Source organism: Carassius auratus, chromosome 26, assembly GCF_003368295.1.
Source record: "Carassius auratus strain Wakin chromosome 26, ASM336829v1, whole genome shotgun sequence".
Lineage (NCBI taxonomy): Eukaryota > Metazoa > Chordata > Actinopteri > Cypriniformes > Cyprinidae > Carassius > Carassius auratus.
The window spans coordinates 15,236,868-15,253,802 of NC_039268.1; the positions used below are offsets into that span (position 1 = coordinate 15,236,868).

Below are 16,935 nucleotides of genomic sequence, written 5' to 3' on the forward strand. Positions count from 1 at the left end.
AGTTTCGGTTCCTTGCCACTGTCGCCTCTGGCTTGCTTAGTTGGGGTCACTTCATCTACAGCGATATTGTTGACTTGATTGCAAATAAATGCACAGACACTATTTAACTGAACAGAGATGACATCACTGAATTCAATGATGAACTGCCTTTAACTATCATTTTGCATTATTGACACACTGTTTTCCTAATGAATGTTGTTCAGTTGCTTTGACGCAATGTATTTTGTTTAAAGCGCTATATAAATAAAAAAAATAATATATATATATATATTGGTTTGTACTCCACATGGCACTCTAGGACATTTACCTTTTGGTATACTGTATGCTACTCTAGTGTTGCCTTTGCAGTGTGTTTTGGGTCTTTGCCTTGATTGAAGATTAATTGTCCCAGTGCTCCTGCTGATTGCAGCTTAATTAACTCCCAAGTTTTTCTGTAGTTAGTGCTGTCTATTTTGTATGTATTTGTTTATTTATTTTTATGCTCCTTGCCACAGTGAAACATCCCCAGAGCATAATGCTACCACCACGCTGATGTTCTGGGGAACATATTGTTGCACATGTTGCATTGCTAAATGAACATCATAAATGACCCAAACTCAGAGCAGATGCAGACATAAATTCTTGTGGAGTAAAATTTATGGCTCTGAGACACTGAAAACATGGATCATGAGCTGTTAATTTGTAAAAGAACACGTTGCTTTGCTTAACTCTGAAACACACAGCACATATATTATTTATTTAAATTGTAACCTTTGCCACACAAAAAAGACTGTTTAAAATAGTATTTGTATGTTGGGTGCAACTGTAATGCCTAAAATTGTTGCCTAGGTAGACAGTTCAAACTAAAACATATATTACAGTGTGCTATAGACAGAGTGATAAAGTTTTATATTAAAAAGCTGACCCTGTAAAATAGTTCTGGGCGGTATACCGGTTCATACCGAAAACCGGTATTTATTTTCTTAACGATGTTAATTTTTTATATACCACCATACCGATGTATTTAATTACTCAACGTTCGGAACGAACGTTATGCTGTGCTGCGGCAGCGCGACACTGTTTCAGATGGACCCTTTACAGTGTTGTACTTCATACTCTGTCTGCAGCTTTTATGCACCTATGTTAACGGATTCCAGCGTTCACACTGCACAAGTTTTCGGTCCGTCAGTGCGTTCCAGGAGCGGTGCGTCTGTAGCAGGGCAGCGATCGTTTATGTACCTAGTCTATTTTTACTGTGCTGCAGGTGCTGAATTAAAGTGAAAGCGCATTGTTCGCAAGAAAATTGAACATGTATTGACACGGAAATGCAGTCATTTCACAATAAATATATGTCTGTGGTGTTTTAATTTTAAATATTTTAACAAGTAGGCTAATTATTGTGTTTAAATGTTTTGCCGCTTGCTTGAGCGGCTTATTATACAAACCTAGAAGTAAAATGCATAATGCTTTGTTTATATTTTAGTTTAAACTAATATCTGTAACTATGAAAGATTGTTACTGTTCTGTGATAAAAGACTCACAATGCTGAAAAAAACGTGATATAAATTTTTGTTCAAACCGCCCAGCACTACTGTAAAACATTATCTTCCACCCCTTAACAGTATTTTCCAGGGTTCTTGCCATCTTAATGAAAGCTTAAGCATTCTGAACACGGCCTTTCAGGCAGCTTTTTTTTTTTTAAATTTTTTAAGTATCATGTGATAGTGTTAATAATAATGTTTTTGTACAGTTAACACTGAAATACTTATCCTCATACTTATCCTATCTTCATACTTCTAGTGCTCATGATAATGCTAAAAGACTATTTACTCTTCTTTTGACATGGTTATGTAAGGTCTTGTTCCCTGGAAAATGCTTAATAAAATACTTTACTCAAAAATGACCAAACCTATGAATCGTGAAAGCAAATTCTAACAGTATGAAGAGTGAAATATCCAGTCCTCATTTGTTGTAATGCAATGGAAAAGATTGATTAGTACATATTTCAAAAATGTCTAGCTTTGGAGCTATTTGGAAAAACATTGGGTTGAGTAAATGCTAACAAATTTTTTAACTATATTGTCCATATGCATTGATGCAAACCTGTCATCTTTTGGCAAAAGTCTTTGTTTTGAATCCAGAATAAGTCATTTATGCAATTCATGCAGATCTGAGTATTTTTTTTAGAAAGAGAGGTTTTCAATGTCTTGAAGCAGCATATATATATATATATATATATATATACACACACACACACACACACACACAGTACAACAGTGTTTAGTTTGATTTATTTATATGAAGCATAACAGCAACATCAGTAATAATTTAGCAAGCAACTGGGTATGTGGTCCGAGACAACTAAAGCGGAGAGTGAATAAAAAAAAGAAAAAAAGAAAAAGTGTGATTATTTCCATCTACATCCTTATGGAAAGTCAACTTAAATCCACATTTAGAAGCTGATGTTTTAAAAATGTTCTTCTCAAGGCCCCATCTTTGTCAGCTTTTTCACCTCTGATGAGTTTGCATCCCTGCACATGAGAATTAACCTGTGCAGTCCAGGAAGGGTGAGGCTTTCTTTGCCCCTAATTTCACAACTGTTCTCTTTGTTCTCTATATTCAGGTATTGATTGCTTCTCCTTTGTAAGCTTTAATTTCACACTTTTGCTAATCCTTGCAGAGTTGAAGTCTTTGATGATGAGGACACCACTGTTCCCGTGTATGCTGAGAATGTTAAGTCTGGTTTTGGGACATGTGTCAGAGGAAAGTTTAGCTATGCTGTTAATGAGTTGACTTCAAGACATCAATTGGTTGATCCTTTTGGACTAAGAGCTTCAAGCAAGTGACTCTAGTTAGTTGTACTCAACAGCAGCCCAGTCAAGAGCTAATCAGCTTTTAAAGGATCTTTTTAGTTCTCTGAAGTATCAGTGTTTTTTTTTCCCTAGATTAATGGGTTTTGATCTGGTCCCCGAATATCTGCTTCTCTCGATCTGTAGTGGTGCTTCTGCCATTTTGTAGTTTCACTCTTTCACAGTTGATCCGCCATCTGGCCTTCCTTCACTGCCCTAACCAGATTTTGCACACAACTCTCCACTGATTTTAGGTACTTTAGAGAGAGCCCACTCTTCTCTATCTTTCTCTCTCTCACACACACACATTCCCTCTTTTTTCTTTCTCCCCAAAGTCTGCTTCTGTTGTCCTATCAAGTGTAACTCTGGGCCCTGATAGAGCAATTAAAGGCGCCTCCCTCCCCACCTTTGGTAATGAGGCCTGGCGCGTTTCTCACTCTATAACCCTTTAGTCTCCCCTAATGGGACATCATTATTGTCAAAGAAACAATGTAAATGGAAATGAACATGCTCATTAGGTCCCTGCACAGAGAACCCTTCAGCAGCATTCCATGTGCGATCCTCCTTGTGATTCAGCCCGTGTCCCATTAGGTTTTGGAGAGTGTGTAGGATGATGTTTGTGTATTTGTACGTAAAGGGCTATTGCTCATCGTTTGCTTTTGATAATTAACAACTTGCTGATTGTGTTGGTGAAAAGGGGTTTTCTATTGTTTTACCGGTTTCTTTTTGTCTTTGTCAGGGCTCCAGGTCTCTGTCTCCAGGTGGCGGCAGCAGTGATGTAGCAGACAGTCAGGAGCAAAGGATTCAGTGGCTGCAAGAATTACTTGCACTTAAGGTGATTAATACTTGCTTTATTCTGTGACTGTGGTTCTATTATCTTCTCATTGGAGATTTATGTCCTTATTTGATCATTTTGGCCACATTCTTTGGTTACTCTTAGTTTTAAGGTGTCCTTGTTACAGTGTAATTATACATTTAAGTACTGAGTAATATGTATTTACTATATGGTTAGGGTTAGGTTTAGGCTTTGGCTTTGGCGTTGGCTTACTTGCTTGTAATTATGCATAATTTATTGTTATTTTAATAGTAAGTACATGTAACGTGTAACAAGGACACCGTAAAAATAAGTGAGTAAAATAAAGTGTTTACCATTCTTCTCAGAAATAGAACACAGAAGGTGTGCAATGTGTCATACAATCAAATATAATTTAAAAAAATAAATAATAATAAAAAAGTATATGCTAAATAAATAGGCACTAAAAGAAACATAATAATAAATATACCAGTATGCAAATTTCAAGACAAATTTCATGATTCCAAAACATTAAAAAAATGTAAAAAGTGATGTGCACATACACAGCAGTGAGTAGTGAACACACACACATGCAGTGAACATGCACCCAGAGCAGTGGATAGCCATTTTTGCTCCAGCGCCTGGGGAGCAGTTTTGAGATCGGTGCCTTGCTCAAGGGTCTCAACTCAGTCATGGTATAGATCGTGGAAGAGAGCACTGGTCATTCCCTCCTACGACCTTTGGGTTGTAAGTCTGTCTCTCTAACCATTAGGCCACCACTGCCCCCTAACATGGTAGCACTTTATTTTAGGGAGCAGTCTTCAATATTAATCCAACCCAATACCTAAACTTAACAACTACTTTAGTTTGAGGCAGAAGTCGTAGTTAATAGTTAATAGTGTGACCTAAAGCAAAAATAAAATGGCCACAAAGTAATTTTAGTTTTACAAAACACTGACCTGTAATGCTGTAAAACATTTTTAAATATTACCATTTAACAAATTAAAACAAATGAAAAATATATGAAATATAATTAAAAAGATAATTCTAAATGCAAAACCATAGTAGTCTGATACACTGGCTCCCCTTTGGATATGAGTGTGTATTTGCATATGCGTGCATCTGACTGGTAAAGTTTCAGCATGAAGGAGCTCATAGCAGGTAGAGTCAGATGTTGTCCTCTGACCGCTGCCCTCTAACTGACCTCCATCTTTCATTATCCAAACGCACACACATTGACTGTCTGCAGAGGCAATGAGGCAGCGGGAGAGAAGACTGCTGAAGAACTCAAGCTCTTCACTAAACCAATCATCCATGTCTCTCTTTTCGACTTTCCAAGCCTCTCTCTCTTACCCTGCACTCTTCTCTGCTCCCATCTTCGCCGTTCCTGCATTTCCTTCCTTTTAAATCTGGAGGAAACTAATCTTGTCTGTGTTTTTGTCTGTCAGATGCTTCAGTTTGTGAGGCTCAGTGACAGTCAATGGTTCCTGCGGTGTGGAGTACTCATCCTCCAGTTCATATTGATTCTGATGCCCAGGTGGATGCGTGCCGGGTACTTTAAACACCCCCCTTATGATGTGATGTCACTCAGATACAAACGTTGGTCACTCAATCTGAACAGGCCTTCATTAGTGCTCTGCTTTGTTTCACTTCTCTGTTTCATATTCTCTGTCTTTCTGGTTTGAAGGCTGAGTGTCCTCTTGTGAATTTCTGAGCAGTAAATCCATACTTGTCACATTGGCAACCAGTCTGAGGCTGGCTTGTTCTCTTTGTCCTTGTTAATAATAACAGGGTTTAGGGCCCTGCATTTCCCGCCCAGCAGGGCTGCCGTGTCATAGCAGCGGTAAACAAGCTTTCCTCCCTTTCAGAAAGCCTTTCGACAAGTCTCCTGGCCCTGGCCACTCAAGCTGAAAGGTGCACTTGCTGTCTCTGCCAGAGTTCGTCTTGGCTAAGGTCAGAATAATAGAGGGCCTTCTTGTCAGGAAAATCTATATGTTCACCCCTGAAAAGTCCCATGTAATCTTTTGCGGAGAATACCCCCCCCCCCCTTCTTTTTTTCTTCAAATAGCTGTGAAGCAAAGACTAATATTTACGGGCATTTGGGGAACGACCCGGCTCACTGAGGCATTCCTCCTGCTGTGGGGTTTAAGTGGGGGGAAAAGTCAGCCTTGTCCTATTGGCTGACAGGCGAAATGTCAGGCCACAATAATGCTACAGGTGCCAGGTTGGCGTGGAAACGCTTGTCAGTGCCTTGTTCCCAGAGAAGTACTCAAAGAACATATCCCAAAAAGAAAAACACTCTCTTTGATATAGGGCTGTCACTTTTATTTGCACATTCGAGCGGACCAACCAAAAAAAGTTTTGAAGATGAAAATAGGGAATCGATTTGAACCAAATATGTACAGAATTAATTTTAAAAGAATTAAACAATTTACAAATATAGATGTAACAAAACTCTCAAACAAGCAGAAAAGAAAATAAAGAATTCCGAAAGTGCAGTATGCGTTGCGAAACTAGACAGAAAATACCATCAATTTTATGCGCCTATAAGACCCAGTTATGTCGAAAGCGACCTCTTATGCTGCGTTCACACCAAACGCGAATAGAGCGTCTGGCGCGAATGATTTCAATGTTAAGTCAATGTAAAGGGCTCACGGTGCGGTAGACGCGAATTCGCCTCATTCGCGCATCTAGTTACAGGAGATTCTGAGTTATGAAAAGGACCATTGCAAGCTGACAGCGACCGGCTTTTGTGGTGGAAAATTGGCAGTAATACCTCCCAACTTGCGCAGCTGTACCTGAGTGTCCCTGGGACATCAGTGCGGTCGGAGCGCATCTTCTCATCAGCTGGACATATAGTGAATAAAAAACGCTCTGCTCTGGACCCCGAAAATGTTGATCGACTTGTTTTCCTGTCCAATAAATTTGTAATGGCCCTAGCCTTTTTGCTGCCTAGCCTAAGTGTCGGTTATGTTCAATAAAAAAACACACATGTCCTGTTCTCAAGTCCATTTGAATTTTCGGTCACACTTTATTTTAGGGTCCAATTCTCACTATTAACTAACCATTAACTATGATTTTTGCCTCAATTAACTCCCTATTTGCTGCTTATTAATAGTTTATAAGGTAGTTGTTAAGTTTAGGGTATTGGGTAGGATTATTGATGTAATGCATTATATGTACTTTATAAGCACTAATAAACAGCCAATATGTTAATAATAGGCATGCTAATAAGCAAATAGTTATTAGTGTGAATTGGACCCTATACTAAAGTGTTACCGAAGTTTCATTTTTTGAACAGTTGTTGGAAATGGATTGATCCTTATTTAAAATAATCTTGGAGATTTTTGAATTGCCTAAATTATAAATGCAGCCGGGTTGAAGCCTGCAGTAATGTTTTTCTTTTGTTATGGCAGCCGTCCCCTCTGTACATTTATTTTTTCGAGAATGTTGCACTCCTGTTGCTGTTTGTTATTCTGCACGAAACTTCATGCCAATATATAAGAAATATTGCTGACTTGTGCGTTTCCAGCGCTCTCTTTACGTTCGTCCGTTATTTGACATTGAAAAAGGAAATGTCTTTTTTACAATCGATTCAATGAACACTTGTGTCTTAAAAATTTAAAAGGATTTTTTTCACAAAAGTGACAGCCCTACTTTGATATAACTTTGCTAGTGATCTTCATAGAAATACCAATGATGTAGTTACTTTGGTCAATTCACTTTGGTCAAAGTGCTTTTGAGTGTCACTAGCAGAGAGATTTCAAATTAACAGTATAAAAATGATTGTAATAATAAAACTTCCTATTCATCGGGAAGAAGGAGGCGGGAACCGGCGCACAATCAAACAGAAACTTTAATAATCACAAAATAAACAAAACAGCGCATCAGCCCCTCACGGACGACTGATGCGCGCAAATAAAAAGCAAAACATAAACTAAAATTAGTACTGTGCAAAAAATCGAATGCGATTTTCATGCACATCTCATCAGTAAAGACGCTCCTGTAATTAGAAGTATATCTCCAGCACGTGCGTTTCAGATCAGGGTTGCCAGGTTTCCACAACAAATCCAAAACTAACCCAATCGCGCTTCCAGGAGGTTCCCCGATAAAAATTGCTTCCCGGGGTTAAAATTTACGTTTTTTAGCAGGGCTGCCTTGGTAAAATTCGCATTTCAGGGGCTAAATATCACGTTATTGGTATTGTGGTCGCTTCCACCGAGCCATAATTCACTGACAATCTACACAAAATCGATTTTAAAATCGCAGGCGATTGTTTGTCGATTTTGAAAACGATTTTGTGTTAGTTGTCGATAGACTACGGCTCTGTGTAGGAACTGCTGCTCCACCTGAACCAGTGTTGCCAAGTCTGCGATTTTTTTTACATGTCCGCGGTTTGAAGCAACCCCAATACCAATAACGTGATATTTAACCCCTAAAGTGTGAATTTTACCAAGGCAACCCTTGCAAAAAATTATATTTTTACCCCGGGAAGCAATTTTTAACCTGGGGGTAGGACAGACGAGGCAAGAGAAAAGGAGATGGAAGGGGGAGCGACAGAGACGAGAGAGGGGAGAGAGGAAAAAAAAATTCTGGTTCCCAGACGCACTGCTGCTCGGCCCTCCACCAGCTGGGTGATCTCATCCGCGGTGCCTGGCGGTGGCACTGGATGGCCCTCGGCGGACTGCATGACACCCCTCCACCGCCCGGTGGACGGCGACGGCTCCTCCGGTTTTGGGCAGCCGGCAGGAGTCCCCCGTTCCCTGCTCCTCCGGATTCCTTCCTCCTAGCGAACGGCGCCGACTCCTCCGCTCCCTCACGGACGGCAGCCGCCCCTCCATATCGTGGGCAGCGGGCAGCGAGCTCGCCCGTCCCCGGCAACTCGCTCCAGCCCATCGCCTCGAGCGTCCATGGCGGCACACTCATTGCCAGCTCGATGGCACCGCAGATTCACCACAGCGACAAGGGATCTTCAGCAGCGCGTCCCTCCTTCTCTCACGTCCCTCGGCCCCGCCCCACTCGCCACAATGATTAAAGACGATTGTGTAATGTGGTAGAAATGTACATTTTTTTGAAGTTCTGCATACCTGATAATAGCATGTAATTGTCTGAATATAAATATCAGACACTTCATAACAGTCTGTTATAGGATAAAGAAATGACAGTAAAACGTGACTGTGATCAAAGTAAGCGTGTGTTCCTGCAGAACATTATTCTTACCTATTGGCCAGAACCAGAACTGAGTTTGTGGTTTTATTCGGCTTTATTATATTTATTATTATTTTCATTTTTAATGTAGATATTTAAACTATATTTACTATACAGTGCTTAAATGTATTTAAATAAAATTGATGTAAGGTTTTTAACAAACTAGGTAAGGTTTTGTGCCATTGCTACTCTAACAGTATTGGTGATTACAAAAATCATTTTTTAGCTTTCTGTATAGGTTAGTACTCCAATTTGTGTAAGCTCTTTGGTAACAGCAGTAGGCTATTTCTAATGCTGTAATATGATTATTGCTTTCGTCTATGAAAGAAAGGCAGAAAAAATTGTCAAGCATTTTATAGTGTTTTTTCCAGATGCCCAATTACAGTCAAAAAGGACCTAAAGAATGAAAGCTGTTATGAAAGGCTTAGGAGGCCATTTTTGTTATTATGTGAATAAGTACTATTTATTTGTTTCAGTTTGTTATTTGCCAAAAAAAAAGACAATAACTTTTTTTTTTTTTTTTTTTTGACATTCCTAAAATATTTGCTTTTTGTCTTTTATTATGACAGGTGGTCTAATACATGAAGCACTGTATGTTTTCATAGCATTCAGTTAGCATATTTCAAGGACACTGTGCAGAATGTGAAATAATGTGTTTTTTATTTATTTTATTTATTTTTTTGTCCATATAACTAACAAAAAAGAAAATTTGGCTTTTTTTATTCGATTAATTGAAACAATTATTGGCCAACTAATAGTTTATCAAAATAATCATTAGTTGCAGCCATAAACTGAATTAGTTATAAATCTTTCTTCCAAATTGTGACATACATCTGAAAGTAGTGGATTATCGAGGAAAAAAAATGATAATAAATTGTTCGGAGACTTGGTTCAGTCCATCAGGGGTTAATTGGATTTTGAGATGTGGATGTCATGTTGCAATCAAAAATAGAGGGAAATGAATGTGAGCTTGCAGGGATGGGGTTAAAGTAGAAATGATTGGAGAGGTCCAGTATACATGAGCAAAGAGAAGGTTGTCATCTCACTAGAACATCAAGTTATAGCATTTTGATATAAAAATTACAAGGTCAAAAAAAAGCATGCATGAACTGTTGTTTAATCTATGAGGTGGATGTTGCCTTACTCTTACCATGATGCCTTTGATGTAATCTTATGGCTTAGTTTAAAAGAGTCTGTATTCTGCCTGATAGAAGATTGTAGACCAGTGGTTTCCAAACTTTTTCAACTCGCGGCCCACACAACCAAATGCGCGGCCCACTTCAAAAAAATTAACTGACCCCTCTATGGTTGGGTTAATAACTTAGTACTCGGAAGCTAGATTTTAAACTATATTTATTGAATAAACTAGGGCTGTGCGATATGGACAAAAAAAAAAAAAAACTATCGCGATTTTTTTGATCAATTTTGCAATTGTGCTTTTACAGTCATAAATGCATTCAGGATTAATTTGAAACATATTTCCAAAAGAAAACCAATCAGAGCTTTATCAAAAAGTTGTAACATCTCTAGAACAGACATAAGTCAAAATTATCACTATAGTGAAGATGTAAAAAAATGTATAGACTAAAAAAAAATCCTGTATACAGGGACTTTTTTTTCTTTTTTGCCATGCATTGTTCATAGAGCTCATTAATTGTAGCGGTGCCTCAGGTGTTTGCAGTGTGTATACAGTATGTGTATGCGGTCAGCAGTGAGAGCGCATAAATAACGCGAAAGCACATTAAAATAATGCACGAGTGCGAATCTCTCTGTTCGCAGCAAATTTCCTTTGCTCTGTCACAAAACCGGTCGTGCTTGCTCAGATACACGCTGCTTTGCGAGGAGAGAGTGTGCACACTTAAAACGTGTCTCCTCTCACTTAAACTGCATCCTGTTCACTAACAAATTCACTCTATGCTCATGTGTTAGACATGAATTATTTTCGCACGTTTTAATTTCTAGCCTTTTACCGCAGTGAGAACGCTCTGATCCGTCAACATTGGCTCCGAAAAAAGGCGCATCACAGACAGTGTGTGAACCTGGAGTTAGGCATATGCGCACGCTCAAATCGTGATTTTAGGACGTTTTCTTTTAATCGCACAGCCCTAGAATGGACTGGAAATGAACAGAAAATAATTGGCGGCCCACCTGCAATACCACCGGACCACAGGTTGAAAACCACTGTTGTAGACTCCTTGATTTTAGGCTTTCAGATCCTATAATCACTTATGATCCATATCTTTTCTTTTTCAAATGTAGGCCTACTTTGTTCCAACAGTTAATAAATGTTCATTGTGTTCTTAGGTTAGTGTCACTATTAGGAACAATAGAGATCACTGGTGTTGTTCTTTATATGCCCAATTATATTTAAATATTTACGATAGGTTTCAATGGTTCTTAATTGTTGAACTACTTCTTTTTCTGTTACCATACAGGTTCCTGCATTTATTATAGATGCTTAAGCATATGCGGTCTCTCTTTTTATATACATAATATTGTTTTCATAGTTTTGTAAATGACGAGAATAAATCATGTAGTACTTTTTCATTCACCTTTTCTAAAATAATAATAATAATAATAGCTTTTACGAAGGGGTTCTCTCTTTGATTTCTACAGTCACTGCTCTTGTTCACTGATCATGCTTTTGGTCTTTTATATATACATCTGGTGTGCCCCATAACACGCCGCCATCCTTGGCTCATCCAGTGCCCCTCCTATCTCACACACCCACTAATGTCGGGAGCCTGGTGAAGGGCGGCGATTTAGGACGGGGTGCCAATGATAATCATATAAAATAAATAAATAGCCTACTGTCCAGTATACTGCACAGTTTCAAGTAACAGTCACACGTGTGCAGAGCAGGCAGAATAGTTTCATTTTGAGTGAAAACTGGGCGGAATAGCTGGGGGTCTTAAAAGAGTGCTAAGGGAACTGTCTTCAGAAACATTCAATGGCATATAGTTTATCGTCGCTTCATGTTATGCCTAAAGTAAGTGTTCTTAATCGCAATACTCCTTTGTCCACAGAGTTTATGGGAAACCGCTCTAATTCAGCTTTTCCATAAGCACCACCTGCTGTCAGTAAGTGGATTTACAGAGACTTAATATTTACATCCAGCCTCTGTGCAGTTTCGGTCTGGCCAAAAATGGACCGAATTTGATGCCCTGCTGTACATTTTGACCGGTTGATGAAAAACAAGCTTATGTGGATTTCACACTTTTAAATGATTCAGAAGTTATCTAGAATAATTTATGGAGCGGATAAAATACATATAATAATTTATAAATCATTTTAATTTTCACATTTCTTTTCTTTATTTAAATGCTGAAATGTGAGGTTTACATTTTTATTAAACTTTTTCAAACCTTTATTTGAACATTTACATTAGATATTTAAACATGCTATTAGTAACTTAATTTAACTTTATTAAACTTAGATGCTATTGTAAGTCAAGTTGTCATTTAAAATCCGAACATCATTGGTAATGTTATTGTTTTAGTGATTATGCAAACAAAAAGTAATTTTATTTGTTGTTTGTTGATTTTTAAATATAACACTTGAAGTGATTTGTGTGTCAGTACTTTTTCTCCAGCACATTTTAACAATATCCTGATAATACTGATAACCTTGATAATTTTGGTCACTGTAATCGTGATAAGAATTTTTCATGCTGTTACATCTCTAGATATCATTAGATATTGCACATTATATAATCATATACTGAGAGAATATTCTAATGTCTAGGTCTCTGAAAAGTGATTTTGTTATTGATGTTTTGTGTTCTGCTTGTTATGATGATTGGTCTGGTGGCTACTTGTGATGCGGGTCCCGCTTTTATTAAATTATTTAGCCCCGCAAATAAAATAACATTTCTTGACCCGCCCCGACCCGCCCCACGCATCGGGACACACGGAAGTTGCTACTTAACCTCATCAAAGAATCTAATAAAATATGAAAATATCTATTCCAGATATTTAATATATGCTATAGGTAATTGCACTATGATGGTTCGTTCGTGAACAAATCTTTTAGGTGAACGAATCATTCTCGTTTACATAATCCACTGACCATAGACAGTAAAAGACAAATTTCTTGTTCAGTGAAGTTCTTCCCACAGCAGCGAGCGAGCGCGGCGCTATTAGCAGCTGTTTCATCCTGTCAAAGAGTTACTCAAGATGTGACGGAGCATGTGACTTGTTGAATGTAGTGAACGAATATGATATTCTCGTAGGTGAAAGAGTTTAATGAACTGATACATCTCGTTTGTGAATGAAATGAATGAGTACCTACAGGGTCAGTCAGCCAAGCATGTAAATCTCAATCAGCAATCAGCAGATACAAAGCGCAGTTATTGGTGCACATACGCTTGTTTTCATATTTGGAATACAGAACATAACTCAACAATTTACAGTTTATTTAGATTATTTATTTAATGCAATCATGCACAGACTTTAATAAAGCCAAATCAGTTTTTGTTACAAGTAAATACGTTCATTGACTTAAGACATAACACATTAGACACTCTTTTTCGCCAACTGCTGGCGTATTTGTGTAATATGAAGAAATGGTCACTGAACGAATCAGTGAATGAATAATTTTGGTGATGGAACTGATAATCAACAAATCTCTGGAAATAATAAACATTTCCACCACTGAATTCCATGCAACATAAATGGATTTTTACAATTTTTGTTTTAAGTGACCCGCCTCTTATGTTGAGAGCATACTTTTATTAAAAGCATTCCCTTTCTGATGTGGAAGAGATTGTAATATATGACACTTTTCCATTCCACTGTTTTGCTTGGCTGTTGACATCAGAAAGGGTTACAAAGGGATGGCTTACCCTTTTTTTCTCCATATGGAACTTATTTGCATAGTCTTAAGTGCACCCTTAGAACAGTGCATTTTTACTGGTTTTCTTTCCAAAACCCTTTTAAAACTGTCTAGGCATTATGTGAAATGCATAAGTCCAAAAATGAGATGATGGTTGAATGGTCACCCAAGCATTTGTGTATATTTTCAAAACGAATGTTCCCTGAATTGTTTTAAGACAAGCTGAAGTCAGTAAGCATATACTACTATCTGAATAAGCTTGTAGTGGTTGTGCTGCAGTTTTATCTACAGTTTATGGAATAAAAGTATGCATGTGAAGAGTTATCTTGTACTGTGGCCTTTGTTTAAGCCAGTGGGCCAGGTAAGGGCTATTCATGCCAAATGCAAATGAAAAAAAAAAAAAAAAAAAAAAAAAAAAAATTCAGGGCAAGGACACTTAAAAATAGAAATATTCACATGGGATATCTGGTATGAGCATTTACATGGCAATAGCCCAGTTTGTTTTTTTTCTTCTCTTTTATAAGGGAAAAGTTTTTTCTCCTTGGATTGTAAAGTAAACTGACTCACCGGTAAGATTTGGTGGGGCAGTGAGAGGTTTATTTTACACAGCCCACTGCATTAGTGGCACTTAAGCCATTTTGACAATATGTAACTGCTATATCTATTACTTTGTTTGTAGATGTGACGTTAAATTAGTTTGATAAAATGTAAGGCCAAAAATATCTTTCAAGTATATCAAAATTCAGATTTATAATTTTAAGAGGTCTTAAATTTGAGAATAGAAAAAATAGTGATTTAATTAAATACATTTGAGTGCTGCACATTCAGAATCGAAATGTGCCACTATTGCATGTTCTACAAGCTTTGCAAACAAAAATAAAATTATATATATATATATATATATATATATTAGGGCTGTCAAAAATAGCGCGTTAACGGCGTTAATTAGTTGTTTGTCGTTAATTACGTCAAATTTTTTAACGCATTTCACGCATGCGCAGTGTGACAAATTATTCAGGTTAGGAAAGTCTCGTCGATCTCTGAATTCTCAAGATAGTAAAAAACAGCAGCGAGCGCCGCGACGAAAACACCGAAGAAGCTTAAGGTTTTACCCCAGTTACTCACAAATACATTCATGCCAAGCTCGATAAACAGAGATGACTTTGGTAGTTGATACGCTGGAGCTTCTTCTTCCTGTTATAGCAGTGATCCTCAAATCTGGCTCGCGAGTTTCTTGCAGAGTTTAGCGCAGACTCCAATTAAACACACCTGCCTGTGATTTACTAATGATCCTAAAGACACTGATTAGCAAACTCATGCATGTTTGATTAGGGTTAGAGCTAAACTTCGCAGGAAAGTGGATCTTGCGATCCAGATTTGAGGATCACTGTGTTATAGCGTCCTGTGTTTCACACTGCGCATGCGCAGAACGCCTACATGCAATGCAGCGAAAATTACAGCTGTTTGGGAAAGCATATGCATTTTTACTTGGTTTTACTGGCACTTGAAGCCTTCAGAACGTGAAAATATCGATCCTAAAGTATTGTGGCAGAGCAAATGAACACCTCCCAAAAACAAGAGTGCCCAGAGTGCTGCTTATGTGATTGTGGCGCATGTTTTTGTTTCTGAGTTCATTCTTTCGAGTTTCTCTATCCATAATTTCATAGATATGTGGCTATATTTAACCACTGGTTCACCTAAAACTCTTACACTATCTGTAGTTAAATGGCATGGTTTGATATAGTGCTCAGGTAAATTTGATCTAAGTAAATGTTAAACTTTTGAAATTCAGAAAAAAAGAACCACATGATGAAACAATACATGAAAATTATGTATCTGTGTCCTGTTATTTATCTTTTGGTATGCATTTCAGAAAAAAAATGGTTAGGATTCAAGTGTAGTTGCAAATAGTGATTAATCATGATTAATCCACTGAAAATTCTGATTAATTTGATTAAAAATTTTAATCATTTGACAGCCCTAATATATATATATATATATATATATATATATATATATATATATATATATATATATATATATATATATATATATACACACACACATACACATTTTTATCTACTGTTGATCTACTGATTTTTTTTTTTTAAATGGCAGTGTTTGGACAGACTAATAAACAGCCAACATGCTAGTAATATGCATGCTTATAAGCAAAGTTGATAGTAAAAAGTAAAGTTCCCTATCGATACTTCACTCGTACTGCGTCTGTAAAGACGCTATTGGAAAAAGTAATTTTTTTTCTCCTGAACTGAAGCCTTTTTCAATAATGCAGTATAACTGCATGGCCATTGGTTCGTGCAGTACAATTAAAAAAACAAACCAATGGCTCTGCAGCGATGCTGCACATTCCAAAGCATACCAAAATGGACTTCCGCGCAGTCCTGGTGGGCTTCTGTCTCAACCACATGGCTCCAATTCCACCTTGCTCCACCCTGGATTCCTGCCCTGTCGGTCCTGCCCTGGGCCACTGAACTTTCTGTTCTCTCCTGGACTTGTGTTTTGTTGTTGTTTTGTTTTAGTTTTTTTTTTGTTTTCTCTCTGTTTCCCTCTATGGACCTGGCCCTCTGTCCCTCCCCCTGAACCTCCGCCGGTCCACCTCCCTCCTGGTCTCCTTGTTGTTGTTTTGTTTTTGTATTTTGGCACTTCCTAGTCTCTGTTTCCCTATATTACCTGGCCCTCCGTCCCTCCCCCTGGTCCTCTGCCGCTCCACCTCCCTCCTGGTCTCTGTGTTCCTTGGTCTGTTCTTGTGTTCGGGTGAAGCATCTAGTAGCTGCTCCGTGGAGGAGGGGGTAATATCACAGTGTCTGGTCTCTGTTTCTCTGGTTGTCCACTAGAGGTCTTACTTCCCCATAGGCACCTCACCGCAGGCACTACAATTCCCACAAAGCCTTGTCCCTTCATCAAAGTAATTGCAGTCCTGTTAATTGCACTCAGGTGTCTCCACTTGATAGTCATTACCCTGCCTTTATTAACTGGTCTGTTTTCATGGAGTCCTTACTTTCCGTCACCCAGTTTCCTCGCGTTCCTAATTTCGAGTTTCTGTTCCTGTTCCTATCCCTGTTTGTTTTGGATTGATTTTTGGTTTTGGCCCCCTGCTTGTTGGATTCTGATTTTGGATTACCCATTAAACTCACACTGCGTTTGGATCTCTCGTCTCCTGTGTTCCCGAACGTAAGATACATATGTATGTATGTATATATATATATATATATATATATATATATATATATATATATATATATATATATATAT

General features: G+C 38.0%; 1 protein-coding gene across 4 annotated transcripts in view; it reads left to right on the forward strand.

Moving 5' to 3' along the window:
* cntln (centlein, centrosomal protein) overlaps positions 1-16,935 on the forward strand; it is a 144,168-nt gene that overhangs the window by 27,712 nt on the left and 99,521 nt on the right. For all 4 annotated transcript variants that reach the window (XM_026204410.1, XM_026204408.1, XM_026204407.1 and 1 more), the window contains one exon: positions 3,568-3,663. In XM_026204410.1, coding sequence (XP_026060195.1) covers positions 3,568-3,663 — 96 coding nt within the window. The remainder of the gene's footprint in view (positions 1-3,567; positions 3,664-16,935) is intronic.